The sequence below is a fragment of the Microtus pennsylvanicus genome, chromosome 8 (assembly GCF_037038515.1).
Source record: "Microtus pennsylvanicus isolate mMicPen1 chromosome 8, mMicPen1.hap1, whole genome shotgun sequence".
NCBI lineage: Eukaryota > Metazoa > Chordata > Mammalia > Rodentia > Cricetidae > Microtus > Microtus pennsylvanicus.
The window spans coordinates 20,289,951-20,310,078 of NC_134586.1; the positions used below are offsets into that span (position 1 = coordinate 20,289,951).

At 49.8% G+C, this 20,128-nt stretch overlaps 1 protein-coding gene across 3 annotated transcripts in view; it reads left to right on the forward strand.

The window, feature by feature from the left end:
* Window positions 1-420: 420 nt before the first annotated feature.
* The window catches only part of Tead4 (TEA domain transcription factor 4), a 77,832-nt gene continuing 58,124 nt past the window's right edge, over window positions 421-20,128 (forward strand). For all 3 annotated transcript variants that reach the window (XM_075982667.1, XM_075982668.1, XM_075982669.1), the window contains exon 1: window positions 421-800. In XM_075982667.1, coding sequence (XP_075838782.1) covers window positions 560-800 — 241 coding nt within the window. In that variant the 5' untranslated portion in view covers window positions 421-559. The remainder of the gene's footprint in view (window positions 801-20,128) is intronic.

Sequence of the window (20,128 nt, forward strand, 5' to 3'; positions counted from 1 at the left end):
TAATTCACAGGATAAAAAGTCACAAGAGTTACAACCGAGCCCATGATGGGTCTCCCTTTTCTTCCTGCTTTCTAAGGTGACAGTTGTGCAGATCCCAAGGGACACTGAGAGAACTGAAGGGGCCAATACTGGGGAGGGCTGGAGAGGGAAAGCGGTGGCGGATCTGGGAGCAGCGCCGGGAGTTCCTGCTTCCTGCTCCCGGAGCGAGAGTCCTCGGTAGCAGCCTGGGGGAAGGAACAGCCCTTCCTGCTCGCGTCCGCGTCCTTCCAGGAGCGCAGCGAGGCGCGCCCCACCCCGGCGGAGGGGACGGTTTTCAGCTGGAAGTGGTGGAGGGTGGAAGACAGCTAGGACTCAACGCCACCCGGGAGTGTGTGGAGCTGGATGAGAGCGGGAAATTGGCAGACCAGAGTCTAGGCGGGTGGACGCGACGGGAGGCGCCGAAGGATCCGCGTGGGGTCCCGGGGTGTCTCGGCCGTGCCCGGTCCCGTGGCCGCCCGCAGTCCCCCGGGCTCCGCCCCGCCGCGCTGCCCGGCCCCTCTTCGGCCAGGTCTCCTCCCCGATGTGCGGGTGGCAGCGCCACTCCCTCCGCTCCCTTCCCAGCCGCGCGCGTCTCATTCCAGCGCCCATTCCGTGCATTCCTGCCGGGCTCCTCTGCAAACTCCAGCCCCGGAGGTGGGGACCGCCGCAGCTCCGCGCTCCGGCCCCTGCAGCCGTCGCTGCTGCTGGAAGACTTGGCGCCCCGTGCGGACCTGCTGCAACCAGCCGAGCGCTCCTACCCTGCCTCCCGCACCCTGGGACCGGTAAGACTGCCAGCTTCGGACGATTTCGGCGTCCCCGAGTGGTCCCGGGAAGCACTAGAGGACCGGCGGGGCACGTGCGGGCGGCAGAGCCCAGGGGCTGGGCAGAGCAGGGTAGCCTGGCTGAAGTATCAGAATATCAGAAACAGAACCCTTTTCTACTTTTTGGCCTGGAGAAGCAAGCCCCGGAGGGAAGTGTGTTGCTTGGACCTTTTGCAGAGGTCCCCCAGGGTTTGAGACACTGTCTCCCCATGCTGAGGATTGATGAACGTGAGCTCCCCAAAATCCAAGGCACTGTACCCTAGCAGGCAGCCCAGGGGGGCGCCGCGGTGCACATGTCAGGGGGCTCCAGGCACACCCACACTCCAATTCTGTGAGTGAGTTCAAGCGAGATCTCTCTGTGCCAGCATCCCTAAATTTTGGGTGTACCCGAGGGAGAGAGATCTGTACGCTGTGACTCACTTTGTTTCCAGTAGGTGTATTTGTGCTGAACGTGACAGTGTGTACATTGTACTACAGTCCACCTTGAAGAGGGTGCTGTCTGAAATCCTGAGTGTCCGAGTGGGTGTGTGATGATGCCTCCTCTGGATGTTGGTTCTGGCTCTGGATTTCTTCCTGCAGAACCGGCGCAGGAGACAGCGTCTCCAAGTTCTTTGTGTGCAGTGAGAAATTGACAGTAGTCGTTGGAGGTGTCTGCCCACCCCCACTCCCCACACCATCCCGGCTGGGTTGGGCAGAACTGGCAGGAAGCTGCCTACACCTGCCCCCCTTCCAGGCAGCTGTCTTTCTGAGGGAGAGTGGATCCTGTTCTGCCGGAACAGTTTAGAGAGCTGCTGGAAGGCGAGCGAAGCTGACCGATCTTTGCCTTTAGGGGATAGGGTGGGTTTTGGGGAAAGGGAGAGACCTTTTTAGATTGTTTTCTTTGGGGACAGAAGCCTAGTCTAGCCTGGCCTGGTACTTCTACCCTAGTTGCTACCCTAGCATAAACTGACTTTCATCCTTCAGCCTCAAAACAAACAAACAACCCCCTCAAAAAAACCCAAGGGGGGGGAGCAACAGCAAAGAAACTTTTTTTGAGACAGACTTAAAAGACCAATCTGGCCTTGAGCTGGGATTACAGGCCTGAGTCACCAGGCTTAGTTGACCGTGTTGGGCACTGGGATGTTGGTAGTGTTTCTAAGTTGGCCTCAAGGACAAAAGAGTGTCCATGTTTACCGCCTGAACTACATATCAGGGTTCGCTTCTTCTTAGAGTCTCAAAGGGAAAATCTCTTATTCATTAATAGACTATTAGGCTTGCTTATTCCTTAATAATCAGTGCCTTGGTCTGTAACCATGCTGGATTCAAACTGCCTCAGTTTCCAGGGTTGGGATTGCTCCCTCTTTCTTCACAGCTTGATAGACTACCTTGTTCCTGTGGGGCTGCGGGAATGCTTTGGTGACAGTTCAGAAGGTGAGGGCTGCCTGGGGTTTGCTGGCTGCCTCCAGGATATTGACAGGAGCATGGTGTGAGTGTCACAGACTTGGCACCAGAGGTCTCCCTCATTAACACAACAGAGAGATGGCAGCTAGGGTTTCTTGGAAGGAAGGAACAGAAGTCTGTGTCAGGAGTGGGGGCTCTTGTGTTTATCCTTCCTTCTATCACGCTAATGTAGATTAGATCGTCTGCTGGGAAATACCTCATACTCCTAACAGCTCAGGCCATGTGTACTGCTGATTTACAAAAGCAGCTCTTGTCAGGTAAAAAATGGACAGGCTTGGGGTTAGACAGACCGGGCGTGTATCCTGAGACTCACTATGTATAAGGCTTTTGGGCTCAGTTTCCTGATGAGTAACATGTGGGGGGAGTGAGGAGGGAATGGGGGGTGAGGAGGGGTGGCAGGATGAGGGGGAGTGGAGGTGCGGAGAGGTGGCCGGGTGGCGGGGTGGTGGTAAATCCCAAACCCCTGGTAGTACATCCCAAGGCCCTGGGAAATGGAGTATTTTTTCCCCCAGCTTGCTTTGGCAAGAACCCCTCTTCTCTTTGCCATGTTGAGGGATGGATCCAGGGTCCGATAACACATGAAGCTAGAGGATTTTGAGCAACCGTTTCTCTGAGCCCCCCTTGGGAAACCTCATCACTCTGTTCACCGTGTTTGTTTTGCCAACATGAACTGAGTGTTTGCTGTGGGTCTCGTGCCATGGAGAGGCCATCCTTTGCCAGCGGGTAGCATCATTCTCCAGCTAAAGGTCTGAGTATTGCTCTGCCACGTGTGCTGTGTGTGTGTGGAGTATGTGTGTATGTATGTGTGTTTGTATTGTGTATGTATATATGTATGCGTGTGTATGTATGTGTATGTATACGTGTGCATGTGTGTATTGTGTATGTGTGTATGCATTGTGCATGTATGTATGTATTGTGTATGTGTATATGTATGCATGTGCATGTATGTGTGCATGTATGTATGTGTTCATGTACGTGTGTATGCATGTATTGTGTATGTATATATGCGTGTGTATGTATGTATGTATGTATGTGTATGTATATGTGTGCATGTGTGTATTGTGTATGTGTGTTTGTATTGTGTATGTATATATATGCGTGTGTATGTGTGTATGTATGTATATGTGTGTATGTATATGTATGCATGTGTGTATTGTGTATGTATGTATGTATTGTGTATGTGTATATGTATGCATGTGCATGCATGTGTGCATGTATGTGTATGTGTTCATGTACGTGTGTATGCATGTATTGTGTATGTATATATGTGTATGTATGCATGTATGTGTATGTATGTGTGTATGTGTGTGGAGTATTATGTGTGTGTATATGTATGTATGTGTGTGTGTGTATGTATATATCCATCCATCTGTCTGATTATCTATGCATCCATCCACTCTATCATTTGAGTTTTGGTCCTAAGGATGGAGCCAGGGCCTGGGCTTTGCTAAGCACACTGTTCTGCCACTAAGCTTCTACCCCCACTCCATCTTTCCAGATCCAAGGATGCAAATGTCACAGCCTCCTTTGGCCTGCATTCTGCAGTCTTGTGCCTGTGACTGTCACAAAGCAATAACTATTGCCAAACTTGTGTCTCCTCTTTCTCAGGGGAGGTAGAAGGCATTGCCCCTGACTTCTTGTAGTTGAGGCTGGTCTGGTGGAAGTTGGGAATTCGGGGCTCCTGAGAGCGGCTTTCCCTCTTTGCCCCCTTGACCCTTGGTTGGCAGAAGTGGGAACAAGGGCTCTGTTTAAAGCTCTGAAATTGGAGCTGAACAGCTGCTTCCCAGAACCCTGAGGGCGGGGGTGTCGCCAGGACCAGGGGCCCAGGTGGAGGCTGGGGTAGGGCAGGCTGCCTCACTGGGGGTTGGGAGCCCACATCTCCAGTGTTGCTTTGACCTCTTGTGGAATGGTAGCTTTCTCCGTGTCATTTTTTTAAGGCTGTGTTTTGGGGAGAGTCTAGTCACACCTGTGTGGTTGTTCCTGGAGCCCTCAGCTGGTGGGACAGGATCTGTGGGAAATTTCCCGCCAGAACTTCAGGCCAAGATCTGTGCCCATCTGTTTGCTTGCAACGCAGGCCAGCTTCCAGAAAGGTTGGAAGATGGGCCTGCTGCTCAGTGGTTTGAGCCAGCTTCTAGGCTAGGGTGGGCAGGCAGGCCCCCATGGGTGGGGTCCCAGCTTCCTTTGACCCAAACTCAATGGGAACAATAGACCTCAGAGGAGTCACCAGGGGCAGGAAATGGGAGCTGTGCTAAGGCCAGGGTGACCCTCCTGGGGGATGGGATTGCATATCCGGTTGAGTGTTAGGGCCAGTGCAGAGGGCACTGGGGAGGGGCTGATGACACATAGTAGGGTGGGCCCTGGGGTGGGGCTCTCTGCCTAAGGGGGCTGTTGACTCAGAGCGAAACCTGTGCAGAAGGACCCATTATCTGGCTGAGTGCTCTGTTCTGTGTCCCACTAGCAAAGATCTTGTGTCTGGCAGCCTTCTGCCAGGTTCCTGCCAGGCTCACGGGGCCAGAATCGTGCCTACCCCTTCCCCTAGAGCCCCCAGGATGGCTTCGTGAGTTGCCTTGGCCAGGATGAAAGACTAGTGTTGTTTCTTCCTGGCTGCCGTCCAACCTGGCTGCCCTCCACCTTGGCACTGAGCCCCAAGTAATAGTTGATGGGAGGTGACAGTGGGCAGAGCTTTGGGTAAAGAGAGAGGAGCCTTGGATCACTTAGACAACCGTGCAGAGATTTCTTCAGTCACAGAGCAAGACAGGCAGGGGGAGATTCCTGCCTGAGGCAGGTGGCGGAATGTTCTGGGAGGCTGGACATTTATCTTGCCATCATCTATGGAAGGGTGGGACTGAGTCTGGCTGTGAAGCAAAGGGGCCCGTGGCTTTAGAAGGGAGAGTCAGTCAGCCCATGGAATTTTTTCTTTGTGTGAAGTCAGGTTGCCAGATCCTCACAGGTCATGGTTTGGGGTTGAGAGCAGCCTCAGGAGTGGCCCTAGGACCACTGCCAGGACCCATCCAAGAGGGGTGTGGTAGAGAGAACATAAGCTAGCCTGGTTATTTCTCCAAGGAACAAGACAAGGGTTCTGGAAATGGCAGAGTGCGGGTTCCTTGTTCATCCCTTGCCCATTTCTAGATCAAGGTCTATTCTATTTATTAATTAGTTGATTTGTTTGCTTGCTATACTGAAACTAGATCCCGGGACCTCATGCGTGCCAGGCAAGTGCGTCAGAGTTTTACACAAAATCTCTATGGAGAAATGGAGTTTGAGGTGACTAGCTTGGATGCACCCTGTGTAATCTTTGGATGAAGAAATATTCATTTTCTTTCCTTTTTTGTTTGTGATGCTGGGTCTAGAACTCAGGGCCTTGTGCATGTTGGGGCAAGCACTGAACAACACTCTAACTCTTTAGGAAGGGTTTTCAGCTTTGTGGATTTCCTGGGAGCAGGGGAAGTGGCTGGTGTGGGGTGTGTCTGGGTAAAGGACTGTCCTGGGAGCTTTATACAGCGCTCACCCTCCACCTCCTGTGAGGCACGGGAGCTTCCTAAGGGGAGAGCTCACAACTCTCCCTAGCTTTGTTCTCCGTCAGCCCTGTGGGTACTGAGGATAGTGAGCAAGCCCTGGATGGCAGAACCAGGCCTCTATCATCTCAACTGATAGAATGTTCTAGGAGGTTGGAGGCTAAGCAAAAAGAAAATGTGATTTATATTTGCCTAGAAAACAGTTTCCTCTAGTTCTAGGGGTTGAACTCTGGGATGTGGACAGGCTGGGCAAGCGAGCACTTTCCCCTGAGCCACATCCCCTGCCCTTTCATTTTTGGTTTTTCAGGACATTTCTCTGTAGCTTTGAAGCCTGTCCTGGAACTAGCTCTTTTAGACCAGGCTGGACTTGAATTCAGAAATTCGCATGCCTCTGCCTCCCCTTGGGATTAAGGGCGTGTGTCATCACTGCCCAGCCTCCCTAGCCCTTTCAAGTTTTGTCGTATTGTTTTATTGTTTTCTGAGGTGTGTACCTCAAGCTGGCTTCAAGTTTATTTTGTCCCTGACAAGGACCTTGAACCGCTGGCCCCTGCAGGCCTCTACCTCCCTCGTGTTTGTTACAGCCATGTGCTGCTACACCTGGCTAGGTGGCACTGCAGGTAGAACCCAGGGCTTTGAGCGTGGCAGGCAAGCATTCTGGCAAGTAAGCTACATCCCCAACTCTTATTGGATGGAGACTGAGGCTCGGGTAGCCCAGGCTGACCTCACTCAGTCTTCATATATGTCTCTGGGTGAACTTACATTCCTTATCTCCCTGCCGCTGCCTCCCAAGTATTTTAGAACTGTGTTGAGCACTCCAGTGTCCAACTCTTCTGTTGGTTTCAGACAGGGTCACACACTGGAGCCCATGTGGTCTTGAACTCAGGGCAGTTCTCCTGCCTCAGCCCCCTGACTATTGAGATTAGAAGGTGTGAGCCACCACAACTGGCTTTAATTTTGTTGTTGTTGTTTTTTACTTGTGAAAATTAATATAGACTCATAGTAGAAAACCTGGAAGAAAATTGAGAGGGGAAAAAACTCCAAAATCGTCAGTAATATCTCAATTTAGGGATGAGGCAGTGGAGTTATGAGGTCTTGACTCAGTTCTATGACACTCTGGCCACATCAAGAGCCATATCTGGCATTTAAAGGTGGAGACTATCTATTCTGTGAGAACTGTGTTTGCCAGGTGTGGCCCAGTGGAAGAGCGTTTGCCTAGCTAGCACGATAGGGCACTGGGGGACCACTGAAAGAAAAAAGTGCAAAATTAAATTTGCCATTTTGGTCTCTCTGTGTGTGTATGTCTCTGTCTGTCTGTCTGTCTGTCTGTGTGTGCATTTTTTTGTGGGTTTATTTAAGCACAAATAAAATGTCTATTCATTTTATGTCGATTCTGACCACTGTGTGGTTTGGTGCTGGCATTGGTGACGGATGGCTAGTTCTGATGCTCTTCCCCTGACAGCTTTGAGGATCTTGGAGAACACATTGTGAACGATTCTTTTAGACCAGGCTGGAAATCCTACCTGTCTCAGCACAGTAGGATTGAGGTACATTGGGAATACTTCCCCTCCGTGACTTTGTGGTCCAGGAAGCTCCTGAAGCTTCTGGGCAGATAGTGTGGGCTTGTGAACGCTGGGCATCAGGATCTGGCCCTCAGTTCTTCTCTGCACTACGTTGGTTGTTTACACCTTTTGATTCCTACCAGATCTTGGGCCTCATTAGAGGTCAAAGGGCAAGATAAGGCAGCCAGAAAGGCAGGGCTTTTGTGTTTCTCTTAAGTTTTTAAAAATTTTATTGTATGTGTGGTTTGCCTGCATGTGTGTCTGTTCACCATGTGTGTGTAATGCTCGCAAAGGCCAAAAGAGGCTGTTGGATCCCCTGGGACTAGAGCTATATAAATGGTTGTGAGCCACCCAATGTGGGTGCTGGGAATCGAACCCGGGTCTCAGCATCTTTGGAAGAGCAGTCAGTGCTCTTAGCCGCTGAGCTGTCGTCACTCCAGGCTCTGGCTCTTCTGAGTCAAAGTCTCATGGAGGCAGGCCCTGAACTCATTATTGGTGGCCTGGAACTTTGGATCCCCACTTCTCTGCCTCTGGAGTGCTGGATGGAATTCTAGGCATTTGCCACCATGCAAGCCAGCCCAGTGTTTGAATGTCTTCACTGAGGCTGATGGGGAATTGGAAGCTGTGGTCCTGAAGACAAGCCACTCCTCTCTGTGGCCAGCAGAGGTGGCCCATCAGGTGTGTAACTTCCTAATGGAAGTTACAACCCTTGGAGCCCCACCTTAGACTCTGTAGGTGTTGTGGAGAGGTCTCTAGACTCTCTTCCTGTGTGAGAATTTGGATGGCTGACCTGCATACCTCTGTTCAGCCCTTCTGCGGTACACTGAGAGGCCCCACTAGTGATTTTGAGATACTCTCCCACCAGACATCCCTATTAGGGGAGGGAGAGCTGCTTCCCAAAATGGAGGTGAGATTGGGGGAGGGGAAGAGGGGGGGAGAACACGTGCATGAGAGCAGGAGGGTGTGGCATCTTTGTGTTGGAATCAAGCTACATCTTGTGGGGTAGGTGACCCCAGAATGGAGTACTAGTCCAGATGCCAGAGGGGAACTATCCGACAGAAATAATATCTAAGTAAGAAGACTGTGGAACGGCTCAATGGTAGAACATTCGGTTATTGTGCTCAAGGCTCTGGTTCCCTCTTGAGGCTGAGGCAGGAGGACTTGAAGTATGAGGACAGCTTAGGCTATACAATAAGGTTCCGTATCAAAAAAGCCAAGGGCCAGGGTAGTGAGTCAATGACAGAGTGCTTGCCTAGCATGAGAAGACCTTGGAGTTTGGCCAGGTACGATGGCTGCACAGGTAAAGGTGCTTGTTGTTACCTGAGCTAAGTCCTTGGGTACCACATAGGAGAAGGAGAGAACCCACTCCCCCAAATTGTTCTTGACTTCCACGCCTCCTGCAAGTGGCATGTGTGCAGCCCCACCCCCAGCAAACATAGAAAATAAAATGTAATGTTCTGTTGTGGTGGTGTACATCTTTAGTCCCAGTGCTCAGGGCAGAGGCAGGGAGGTCTCTGTGAAGCCAATGTGTCTCTATATGGAGTTCCAGGCCTCCCAAGGGCTTTATAGTGAGACTTTTGTCTCAGAGTGAACAAACATGGGGCTGGAGAGATGGCGTAGCTGGTAAAAGTATTTACTGTTCTCGCAAAGGACCCAGGCTCAGTTCCCAGACCCCATGTCAGTTGGGAAGCCCACACTCTATCTAACTCCAGTTCCAGGGGATCCAGCATCCTCTGCTGACCTCTGCAGGCACCAAGCACACGCGTATAACTGCACAGACATATACACAGGCAAGACGTTTGCACATATAACATTAAAAATAATATGTAAAAAACAAAAAACTCTATGCTACATTTTTAGTATCCCCTAACATTTTGTAATATGTTTTTATCTGTATTGGATAGGGAGAGGTCAGCCAGCGATAGAGAACTTGCCTTGCATATGAAAGGCCCTGAGTTCAGTCCCCAGTACTGGGAGAAAAAGTAAAAGGATGAAAGACCTAGTTGGCATTATTCATAGAGTATTGAAAAGTCACATGTACGAGTTCGAGACCAGCCTGGTCTACAGAGCTAGTTCCAGGACAGGCTCCAAAGCCACAGAGAAACCCTGTCTCGAAAAACCAAAGTCACATGTAATGGGGCATCTCAATTCAGATTAGCCACATGTCATCTGATTGCTACCTGCTGCCCGGGGCTAGCATAGCTTTCCAGACAGCCTGCTTGAGTCTGATCCTCTGTCCTGTCCACCCAGGAAGCTAGCTCTCCTCTCTCTCTCTGTCTCTCTGTCTCTCTCTCTGAGACAGGGCCTCTCTATATAGCCCTGACTGTCCTCCCACTAGCTCTGTAGACCAGGTTGGCCAAGGACTCATAGCGATCCGCCTGCCGAGTTCTGGGATTAAAGGTATAAAGGCATGCACCACTACCACCTGGACAGAAAGGTTTCTCTACGGCAGGTTATTTAACTGTGTGGTGTGCCTCAGTTTCCCCTATGCAGAATGAAGGTAAAAGTGTTAATAGAGACCCATATTCAGTAGCACAAACCTGTAATTCCAGCATTCTGGATTGAGGCTGAGGCAGGAGAATCTCAGAGTTCAAGGCGGCCACAGTTACATGAGACTGTCTCAGCCAAAGAAAGAAGAAAGTCGGCAGCGATTTCACAGTGTTGGTGTGAAGATTAAATGACAACATTTAAAGGCTTTGGTCCTTGCCCAGCTCCTCCAAGCACTGTGTAAGTGTTTGTCAAATAACTGACTTACAGATGGTCCTTAAAAACTAGACTCGTTGGAATTTTTAAGGAGAGGCTGGCGATATGTTTAGAAAATCCGATTGTGGAGTGGCCTGAGGAGTCCTGGTGGGCCGGGCCTGTGCCCCTGTGGGTCTGCTTTGTGAAACTGACTTCAGATGAGGGACACCATCGCCTGTGGCTGCAAATGAGAAATGACAGTTCTGAGTCTCCAGTCCCCCGGCAGGTGGATCTCAAGGGTCTGCCTGCCAGGCCTGGGAACTCTGCGGCTGGTAGGCAGGAAATGAGCAGAGATCCTCAAAATGTCCCTCCGTAAACTTGTGACCTTGTGTGGTGACAGAGGGTGGAGTTTAAGCAGGTGAGGGGCTGACTCCAGACACTGGGTAGCTTCCTGTGTCCCTAGAAAACACTGCAGGCTCCCCTCTTCAGACTGCAGCCCTTAACCGACCCACAGCACCCACAAAATACCTACTGTGTGCTCGATTTGGGGCAGCTGTGAATGGAAGGCCTGGTGGCTGGCTGATCCTCTGTCCTGTCCACACTCTGCCCGCAGTGATGGTCTTCAAGATGAAGGAAGAGTTAAGGCACAAATGACTTGTTCTGATGGGGTTAGGAGGAGCCACGGAAGGCTTCCTGGAGTGGATGAGGGAGAAGCTTTAAGAATAGGTAGGGCTGTGACAGTGTGTGCTGGAGAGGGGGACACGGGAGGAGGAAGCATCTGTGTAGGCTGACCTGTCATTGTATGAGGGTTGTTATCACGGGGTTGTAAAAGAGGTAGATTTGAGCAGCACACACCAGGCAGAACGTAGGCGCGTGTGTGTGCACGTGTGTGTGTGTGTGTGTGTTGCTGGGGATTGACCTCTGCACAGCTAGGCAGGCAGATTACCACTGAGCTCTGCCCACACTTCACATTATATTTATATCAACAAAACATGCTCTTTATGGTGTATGGGTTATGGTTTTTGACAAATGCATGGAGTTGTATGTTCACACCACGATTAAGGCACAGGAAGGTTTAGGCTCCCCACATTTCTTCATTTACCGTCATTTCCCCTCCCCCATGCTCATCTCTTGGCAATGCTGATCTGTTCTCTGGTCCTGTGACTTTTGCCATTTCTAGAAAGTCATGTAAACCAAATCATACAGTTGTGTAGCTTTTGGTGTCTGGCTTCTTTAACCCGCCATTAATACCTTTGATAGCTTATCCAAGCTGCTATGTCTGCTTCCCTTCAATTTGCTCCATGTTAGTACTAAGTAGTGTTCCATTACTGTAAATGGATGGATCACAGCGTGTTTGCTCGTCTTGGGTTTTCCAGCTAGTTGTGAATAAAATGCATTTTCTGTTTCTGTGTGAACATGAGCTTTCCATTTTTCTTGCATTAACACTTAGGAATGGGATGGCTGGGTCTTTTGTAACAGATAGATCCGCTGAATGTCGTGAGACGCTGCCATATGAGTCTGGTGAGATGGCTCCGTGGCTGCTTTTCCCAGAGGACCTGGATTCAGTTCCCAGCACCCCTATGGTGGCTCACAAGCATCTGTAGCTCCAGATCCTGGGATCTGGTGCCCTCTTCTGGCTTCCATGATGACCAGGCATGCAATGTATGTAGTATTCATATATAAATGCAGGCAAGCCCTAATACACTCTATCTAAATCTGCCGTACTCTTTCTAGTATACACCATTTTGCATTGCCACATAGGAACATATGAGTGTATTTCATGTTCATTCTCATGGCTTGGTGTGTCAGGGTGGTGCTGGAATTCATTCTACGTGTGTGTGTGTGTGTGTGTGTGTGTGTGTGTCATTGAGTTTATGTCTGTACCACTTGTGTGTCTGGTGCCCATGGGGGCAAGAAGTTGCAGAAGATCCTCTGGAACTGGAATTACAGGTGGTTGTGAGCCACCTTGTGGTGCAAGAGCAGCTGGTTCTTTTACCTGCTGAGCGCCTCTGCAGCCCTGGTTTGCATTTCCAGTGGCTACTGATGCTGAACAGCCCTTCCCTTGTAACTCTGGTGAGGGTCTACCCAGTGTCTACCCGTCTTTTCTCTTGTTTTGAGCATTCTTTAATTGTCTACTATCAGGCCTTTTGCCGGGTATATTCTTTTGTTGTTGATGGGTTTTGTTTTTTATTTTTGTTTTTATTGTTTTGTTTTGAGACAGAGTCTCTCTGTGTAGCCTAGCTCTGGCTGTCTTGGAACTCTCTACGTAGACCTGGCTGACCTTGAACTCACAGATCCGCCTGCCTCTGCCTCTCAAGTGCTGGGATTAAAGATGTGCAATAATATATCTGGCTTTCCAGGTATATTCTTCATTCGTTTTCGGGGAAGATTTTATGACTTTCTGGAGGATGTGTGCATGTGGAGGCCAGTGAACAACTTGTGGGATCTGGTTCTCTTCTTCCACTATGTGGTCCTGGGTACTGAAGTCAGGTCGTGAGGCTTAGTGGCAAGTGCCGTGTGTGTGTGTGTGTGTGTGTGTGTGTGTGTGTGTGTGAGCAGTTCTTGAGTTGGGGTCTTACCCTGTAGCTCAGGCTACTCTAGAACTAAGAGGTTCTCCTTGTTCAGCTTCCCAAGTGCTGGGATTGCACGTGCGAGCCTCCATGTAAAGAAAAAGATCCCCGGAGGAAGGTGATTGGTGGAGTGAGATGATCATGGCCTCTCTTCAAGGGCCAAGGTGGGACCCAGGCTGAGGAATGGGGAACCCAGAGAGTGGTCTGTGGAGAAGAGGGAGAACAGTGTGTGCCGCCCCGCCGCAAGGTTTGCTCCTGGCTTAGCACCTGCTGTAGAACCCACCTCAGAGTAAGAGGCTCAGGTGCGCATTCTCTCTGGCTGGTCCTCCTTTGCGCATGGTGGGTCAGGTTAAGCTGTCTCCACCCAGGAAAAACAAAAACAAGGGCTATTGCCCCAGCCTGCACCTCAGCCATTTACATGGCCTTGTTTCCAAACTGGATGACCATGTGTTCTGGAATTGGAGGTGGGGTGACTGGCAGGCCTTCAGGGGTGGTGGGTGTGTGGCTGAGCCAGAGGGACTCCGGAATGAGTTTTCTGGGTCAGGGAGGTTCCTCCGCTTAGGTGACCTCAGTCTAGTGTGTCATCCTCATCCCTATCTCTATGGAGACATTCCTATGGGAAATGATTGAGGCTAAGTGGATGCTGCCTCCCGCCTCTTCCCAGAGCTGGGTCCGTACCTTGCCTTCCGGTATACTGGGAGCATGACTTTGTCCACACAGTAGAATATTCCTTCTCCAGGGAGGATGAAGGCCTTGAATTTAGGAGCAGAACTCCAGTTACTGGATTGGGCTAACCTCGGGTTTTGGAAGGACAAGGGTAGCCCTGTATCCCTGGGAGAGTACTTGAGGGCCAGCCCAGCCCTAAGGGGAAATAAACCCTAGGGTGTGCTCTATCTGCTCCAGGGGACTACCACCTGAGGGATTACCACGGTCAGTCCCAGGGCCTCTCTGGCAAAGACTCCTGTGTTGAGCTGAAGTTTTCGGGGACAGGTCCACTTTAGATAAAGTCTGTTTTTCTGTCTCAGGACTGGCAACACTTGCTTCAGTGTGGAAGCCTGAAGAAAGGTTCCTAGGAGAGAACGCAAGATTAAGTCTTCCTTGTTCCAAAAAACATCCTTTAAAATTACATGTTTATGTATTTGTGTGCGTGTGTGATGGAGGGAGAGAGTGGGAGAGAGGATGCCACAGCGCACATGTGGAGGGAAAGGAGCGGGCTGTTTTCAGGGTCTGTTCTCTCCTTCCATCCTCGGAACCCTGGAGAGCAAACTCACATTGTTAGGATTGGCAGCAGGTGCCTTTACCCACTGAACCAGTTAGATTTTTTTTTCCTTCTTCACTATGTAGCTGTGGTTGGCCTGGACCTTACTATGTAAACCAGGCTGGCCTTAAACTAACGGAGATCCCCCTGCCTCTGTCTCCTGAGTGCTGGGAATAAAGGCATATGCCACCACGCTCAGTAAGTAGACTTACAAAGAGCAGTTTGGGGACTCAGTGTGCCTTGCTTTTGCAGAGGACTTGAGTTCATTTCCAGGTACTCCTGTCAGGTAGCTCCCAATCTTCTTCACTGCAGCCCCAGGGGCTCTGACACCCTCTGAGGGCACCGGCACTCAGGTGCACTTATTCACACCCAGACAGACATACAAAACACACAAACGAAATCTTAAATACATATCAGTTTGGAGTTTATAGAATTCAGGAAGAAGTATAGAGTTCCATGAGGTAGTCCTCTCCCTCCGTTTCTTTGATTAGTAATATCTCAGGTTAGCGTGGTGCCTGTGTTATAACTGAGTGGTGTTAGCAGTCTGTCAGCCTGTAGCTCACCCAAGGGCTCACGCCGGGCTCTGATACCCGCAGAGTGGTAGGTACTCACCGTGGCAGGATCGCTCCCTAAAATATCCTCATCTTCTCTTCCAACCACAGATAACCTCTGGCCTCTCTGTTAACCCAGGGAGTTTTTTCTTTCTCTCTTCCTCGCTCTTCCTATGGAGTGGGTACCAGAAACAAGGATGCCATGTGTCCTGCCCTGTGATGTTGAACTTTATTCCCTTGAGACGGGGTCTTTCTGAACCTGGTGATAGGCCAGCAAGCCGGAGAGACCTGCCTGCCTTCACCTCCCTCTGTCCCCAGGAGGTGCAGGTGTGTGGCTATCCACAGGTGTTGGCTCCAAACTCAAGATCTGTGTTTGCACAGCAGGTGTTGTCACCCACAGAACTGCCTCCAGCCCCCGAGTTTTGTCCTTTCTGGAAAGATAATTGAGATCACAGAGATTCACCTCAGACTCTTCCTTCACTTGGCGCTATGAACACCTTTCCACGGCTTGATAGCAAATGCCTTTTTCATCGCTGAATAATATTCCACTCCCCCCCCTTTTTTGCACATGGGACCCCTGAAATTTAAAGAGGCCAAGTGTCTGCTTCTAGAGGTTCCATCTGCAACAAACCTGAACTTGAACCTAATGCTTTTTTCTTCCATTATCTGTTTCCAGGGGCGGAAAACCGTGTTTCATCATTGCTTCATTACTAACTGTGGGGCCCCAGAGAGAGGGTGGAGGGGTGTGGAAGCCAGTTGCTGTGACCCACTTCCTGGAGGTGTTAGGGACAGGTCTGCAGACACCCACGGCTCAGCTGTTTGGAAAGGCTAGCTGGGGTCAGGCTCCCCAACTTCCAAAGAGCAGGGGATGGATGCTGACCTGAGCGGCCTGTCCTCACTTACCCAGCCTCAGGTTGAGCCTGGAGCCCCATTGTCTCCAGACCCTTATCTCCCTCCATTTCTCTGGGCCTGGGAGCTTCCCTTCCCACCTCTCCTCCGTGAGACTCCTCCTTGACTTCCTTCCCCGAGCGCCTCCCCACCCACTGGCTTATCTCCCTTTCGTTCCTCCTGATTCACGCACAGCCTCCCCCTCCTTGGTCCCTCCCTGCCTAACCTCGAAGGCCACAGCCCTCCTTGTGCTTGGCTACCAGGTTCTGAGGTATTTGAATTTGTTTACTTACTGGTTTGTTTTAGAGACTTGGGCGGCCCTGTGCCTCTTGAGTAGCTGGAACTACCAGCAGGCCAGTACACACGGCAAGTGTGTCAATCAAATCCTCATCAGTTGCATCCCAGTTATATTTTGGATGTACATGAAGTTCAGAGAGGGCTGGACCTCTGCCCCATGGCTCCTCTGCCCTCTCAGGGTCTTTTGTTCCAATGTATCTATCTTCCCTCCAAAGCTTATGGGTGCTCACTGCTGCCTCCTAAGGTTCCCATCCTGCCAAGAGCAAGGCGTGGTCATTGTCCTGGGTAGCAGCAAGGCAGTGTCTGTCTCTGCACCCGGTGCTGGAAAAGGATGTGGACAGCCAGGCAAACCCTCTACTGCTGAGCTATAGCTTGGCTGCACAAATCTGTTTCTTTTTAGATATAATTCTACATTGTACCTCAGACTGACCCTGAACTCAGTGTGTAGCCTGGGTTGGTTTTGAACTGGGGGCGCTCCTCCTGCCTCAGTGCCCAGAATGCTGAGATTACAGGAATAAGTAACCACACCTGGCTACAATTTTTGGTGCTAAGGTTCAAACTCAGTGTCTGGCAAACACTAGGCAAGTAGGCATTCGAGGAGCTGAGCAGCCACGTAGCTGGTAAGAGATAGTTTTAAACTCTGGAGGTTTCTTTAAGTATACCAACTTCTAATCAAAGCCAGCATGAAAGCCAAGCATTCATTCCAGTGGTAATTTTAGGCACAGGGACACCTAGGTGTGGTTTGATCATATCTCTGCAATGCTGAGATGGGCTTCAGGAAAGGCAGGTGCTGATCTACTGAGCCCCAGCCCAAGTCTTGATGTAGACATACGCGAACACACATATTCTAGAAGGGCCGCTCCTCCCTTCCAGCCTGATCTTTTGAAAACCACACTGGGTCACAAGTTTTTTCTGACTGAGTAGCTGACCTAGCCCAGGCTAGTCCATTTGCTGGATTGTCTTCTTTCCCCCACTCCTTCCTCTGTTCTCCAGGAACCCATCTACCCAAGGCTCGCAGGAAACTTTCTTGTTTGGTCAGTCTTCGTGTCCAGGTACAAACAGGTTGCTTTGTGTCTGTACTTTGGACCAGGTCTTCTTGTCTTCTTGGCCATCTTTTCTTTTCTCCGGCTCTTCTTCTTCTTCTCCTTCTCCTTCTCCTTCTCCTTCTCCTTCTCCTTCTCCTTCTCCTTCTCCTTCTCCTTCTCCTTCTTCTTCTTCTTCTTCTTCTTCTTCTTCTTCTTCTTCTTCTTCCTCCTCCTCTTCTTCCTCCTCCTTCTATTCTTCTTCTTCTTCTTCTTCCTCTCCTTCTCCTTCTCCTCCTCCTCCTCCTCCTCCTCCTCCTCCTCCTCCTCCTCCTCCTCCTCCATCTTCTGGGTCTCACTCTGTAGCTCTGGTTGCTTTGAATTTTCTATGGAGACCAGGCTGACCTTGAACTCAGAAGTATTTTACCTCTGCCTTCTGGGATTAAAAGTGTGTGCCACCTTGCTTGGCTTTTAAGTTACTTTTAAATGCCCAGGGATAGAGACATGATACATGTCTGTGATGCCAACACTGGAGTGTGAAGGCTGAGGCAAAAACACCATCGTTTTGAGACCATCTTGAAGTACATATAGCAAGACTGTGACTCAAGCAAACAGTCCTTACGGTGAAATATAACAGGCCAGGCCTGGTGGGTGCAAACCTGTAATCCCAGCTACTCCAGAGACTGAGGTAGGAGGATCACAGGTTCAGTGCCAGAAAGAGCCTGCTTCAAAAAAAAAAAATTGGGGAGACATGTGAAGCTCTGGGTTCAATCCCAGTACCTCAATTAGTTAGTCAAATATATTCAAAATATACAATTACCTTCATAGGTAAGATTTGTTACCACTCCCCCCAACTCATCTCTTTCCTTATTTGGAGACTGTGTAATCCAAGATGGCCACTAGAACTTGCAACGTGCCTCAGGCTAGCCAAGAATTCTTAGGGATTTTGCTGCCTCTGCCTCTTTTCCAGGGGTGGTTTGAGAGAAGGTCTCAAGGTATGGACAAGGGTGCTTCGAGCTCACTGACTGAGATCTGCTACCTGAGTCCTGGGGCTAAAGGTGTGTGTCACCACGCCCAGTCTTCTGCTTAAGTACTGGGGTCACCTATGTGCCCTACTGCTTGACCCTATATGGGGGTAGCTCTGACTGACCTGCAACTTGCAATCCTCCTGTGTCAGTTCCCCAAACACTGGGATTGCCGGCATGTGCTATCTTGCCCAGCTTTTCATCATAAATCCTTAAACTATTTATTTAGTGTGTGTTTGCCTATGTCTGTGCACCATGTGTGTGCAGTGCCTCCTGGAGCAGAGGGTGTCAGATCCCCTGGAACTGGAGTCACAGATATGGTTGTGAGCCTCCATGTGGGTGCTGGGAGCCAAACCTGGGACCTTTGCGACAGCAACAGCGGCTCCATGACTGAGCCACCTCTCCAGCCCCTCTTCCTAAGTTCTTTTCAGTCTGCAGTTTCATGTCCTTAAGTGTGGTCACAGTTTGTGCGACTGTCACCGTCATCTGTCTCCTTCACTTTTCGTTCTCAACAGGATCTCTGTATCAAATAATAACCGCTGTTTCCCCTCCTCCCGGCTTGGTAATGACTCTTGACTGTCTGTCTCTGAATTTGACTGCTTGAAGTACTTTTTGTAAGTGGCCAAACAAAGAGACAGAAACTGTTTGCTTGTGTCTGGATTATTCCACTTGGTAGAATCTGTCCAAGGTTCGTCCCTGTTGGGGCATGTATCAACTCTGTTTCGTTTTTCCTGACTGGATACTATTCCATCGTGTGCACGTACCGCATTTTGTTTATTTATCTGTTGATGACCACCTTTGGACTATTCTGGAGTCTTCGTGCAGGAAGCTCACCTGGCACACTGGCTGTGGTACTCTCAGGGCCTTGAGCTCAGCGTTACCCTCCCGACAATAGCTGTTTACCTATGCCCATGTTATTCTTGCCAGGTACAGCCAAACCTTCTGTTTTGTTTGGTCTTAGGCAAGGTGTCACGACTTGGTCCAGGCCGGTCGTAAACTTGGTATCTCTTGGCTTCACGAGTACTGGGATTGCAGCCTCTTTCTGCCACACCCAGCTGGGCCACTGGTGTTTTTTTACGGTAATTAATGTCCTATAAAGCCACTGAATTAACAAACACTGAACTATTAGTCACAGGAGAAACACTGGGTTGCATTCATTCAAGCCTCTGGTCACAAGATTTTTGTCAGCCAATTAATTTATAGGCTTGTTTTGTGGGCGCCCTGTCCCAAGACACCTTGCTTAATATACATTGCTGATTCATTAACCCGGGGCCCACAGCAGCACCAGAACTCACGCCTGCAGGAAGCTCATCTAGCACACGAGTTTTCTCCCGCAGGCACATTCCAGCCTCCTGCGCTTGGGAACGGACAGTTCTTTGCTTGAGGCTGTTCAGTTTGCTATTAGTCGGGATCATTATGGAGTATCAAGCGGAGGGTTAATTGGTGTGATGCTGAGGGTAGTAGCTCAGCCATGAAAAGTGAGAAATAGAAACAGTGAAGCAAACCGAGCCTAGAAGATAGTGTTGCATGCACAACACACATGTGCATATGCATACCTACACACAATTGTTTCCCGTTTGTGTTTTCTCATTGATTTAGATAAAGACTAGACCTCATCATATCCCTGGCCAGCTTGGACTTGGCTATGTAAACTAGGCTGGACTCAGACTTGTGGTTGTCCTTCTGCCTTTGGCCTCTGTTCCCAAGTGCCAGAGCTCCCGGTGTGCACCACTGTGCCTGTTGGTGGAATGGAAATGTTTTTTATGCTTTATAGAGAATGTTTCCTCTGTGTGTGTATATGATAGTAGCTTTTATTGTCTTAATTCTCAGCTTGTTTCTTTCCTACATAAATAATGATTTTTTTTTTTTTTTTGGTTTTTCGAGACAGGGTTTCTCTGTGGTTTTGGAGCCTGTCCTGGAACTAGCTCATGTAGACCAGGCTGGTCTCGAACTCACAGAGATCCACCTGCCTCTGCCTCCCGAGTGCTGGGATTAAAGGCGTGCGCCACCACCGCCCGGCTAATAATGATTTTTTTTACAAATAATTTGCCTGTTTTCTGGCCATCAAATATTAATACAGTTTGATTTTTTTTTTGCCATTCAACTCAGCTAGTTCACTGAAATAATCAGTTAAATAACTAAGTGTGTGTGTGTCCTATGGACATCTGAGGACAACGTAACAGGAGTAGGTTCTTTCCCAGGGATTGAACTCGGGTCCTTATGCTTGGCACCAAGCACTTTTACCTGCTAAGCTGGCTCGCTGACCAAGGGTCCACTCTGAATGGTGAAGTCAGAGGGACGTGGTGGCTAATGCCTATAATGCTGGCGTAAAGGAGGCTGAGGCAGGGATAGTACAAATTCAAGGCTACAGAATAAGATGATTTAATATATATGGGAGGATATGTACATGTTATAGAAATTCGCTGCCATTCTACACAAGGCACTCGAGCTTCAGAAAATTTGGCCTCCTCCTAGAGGTACC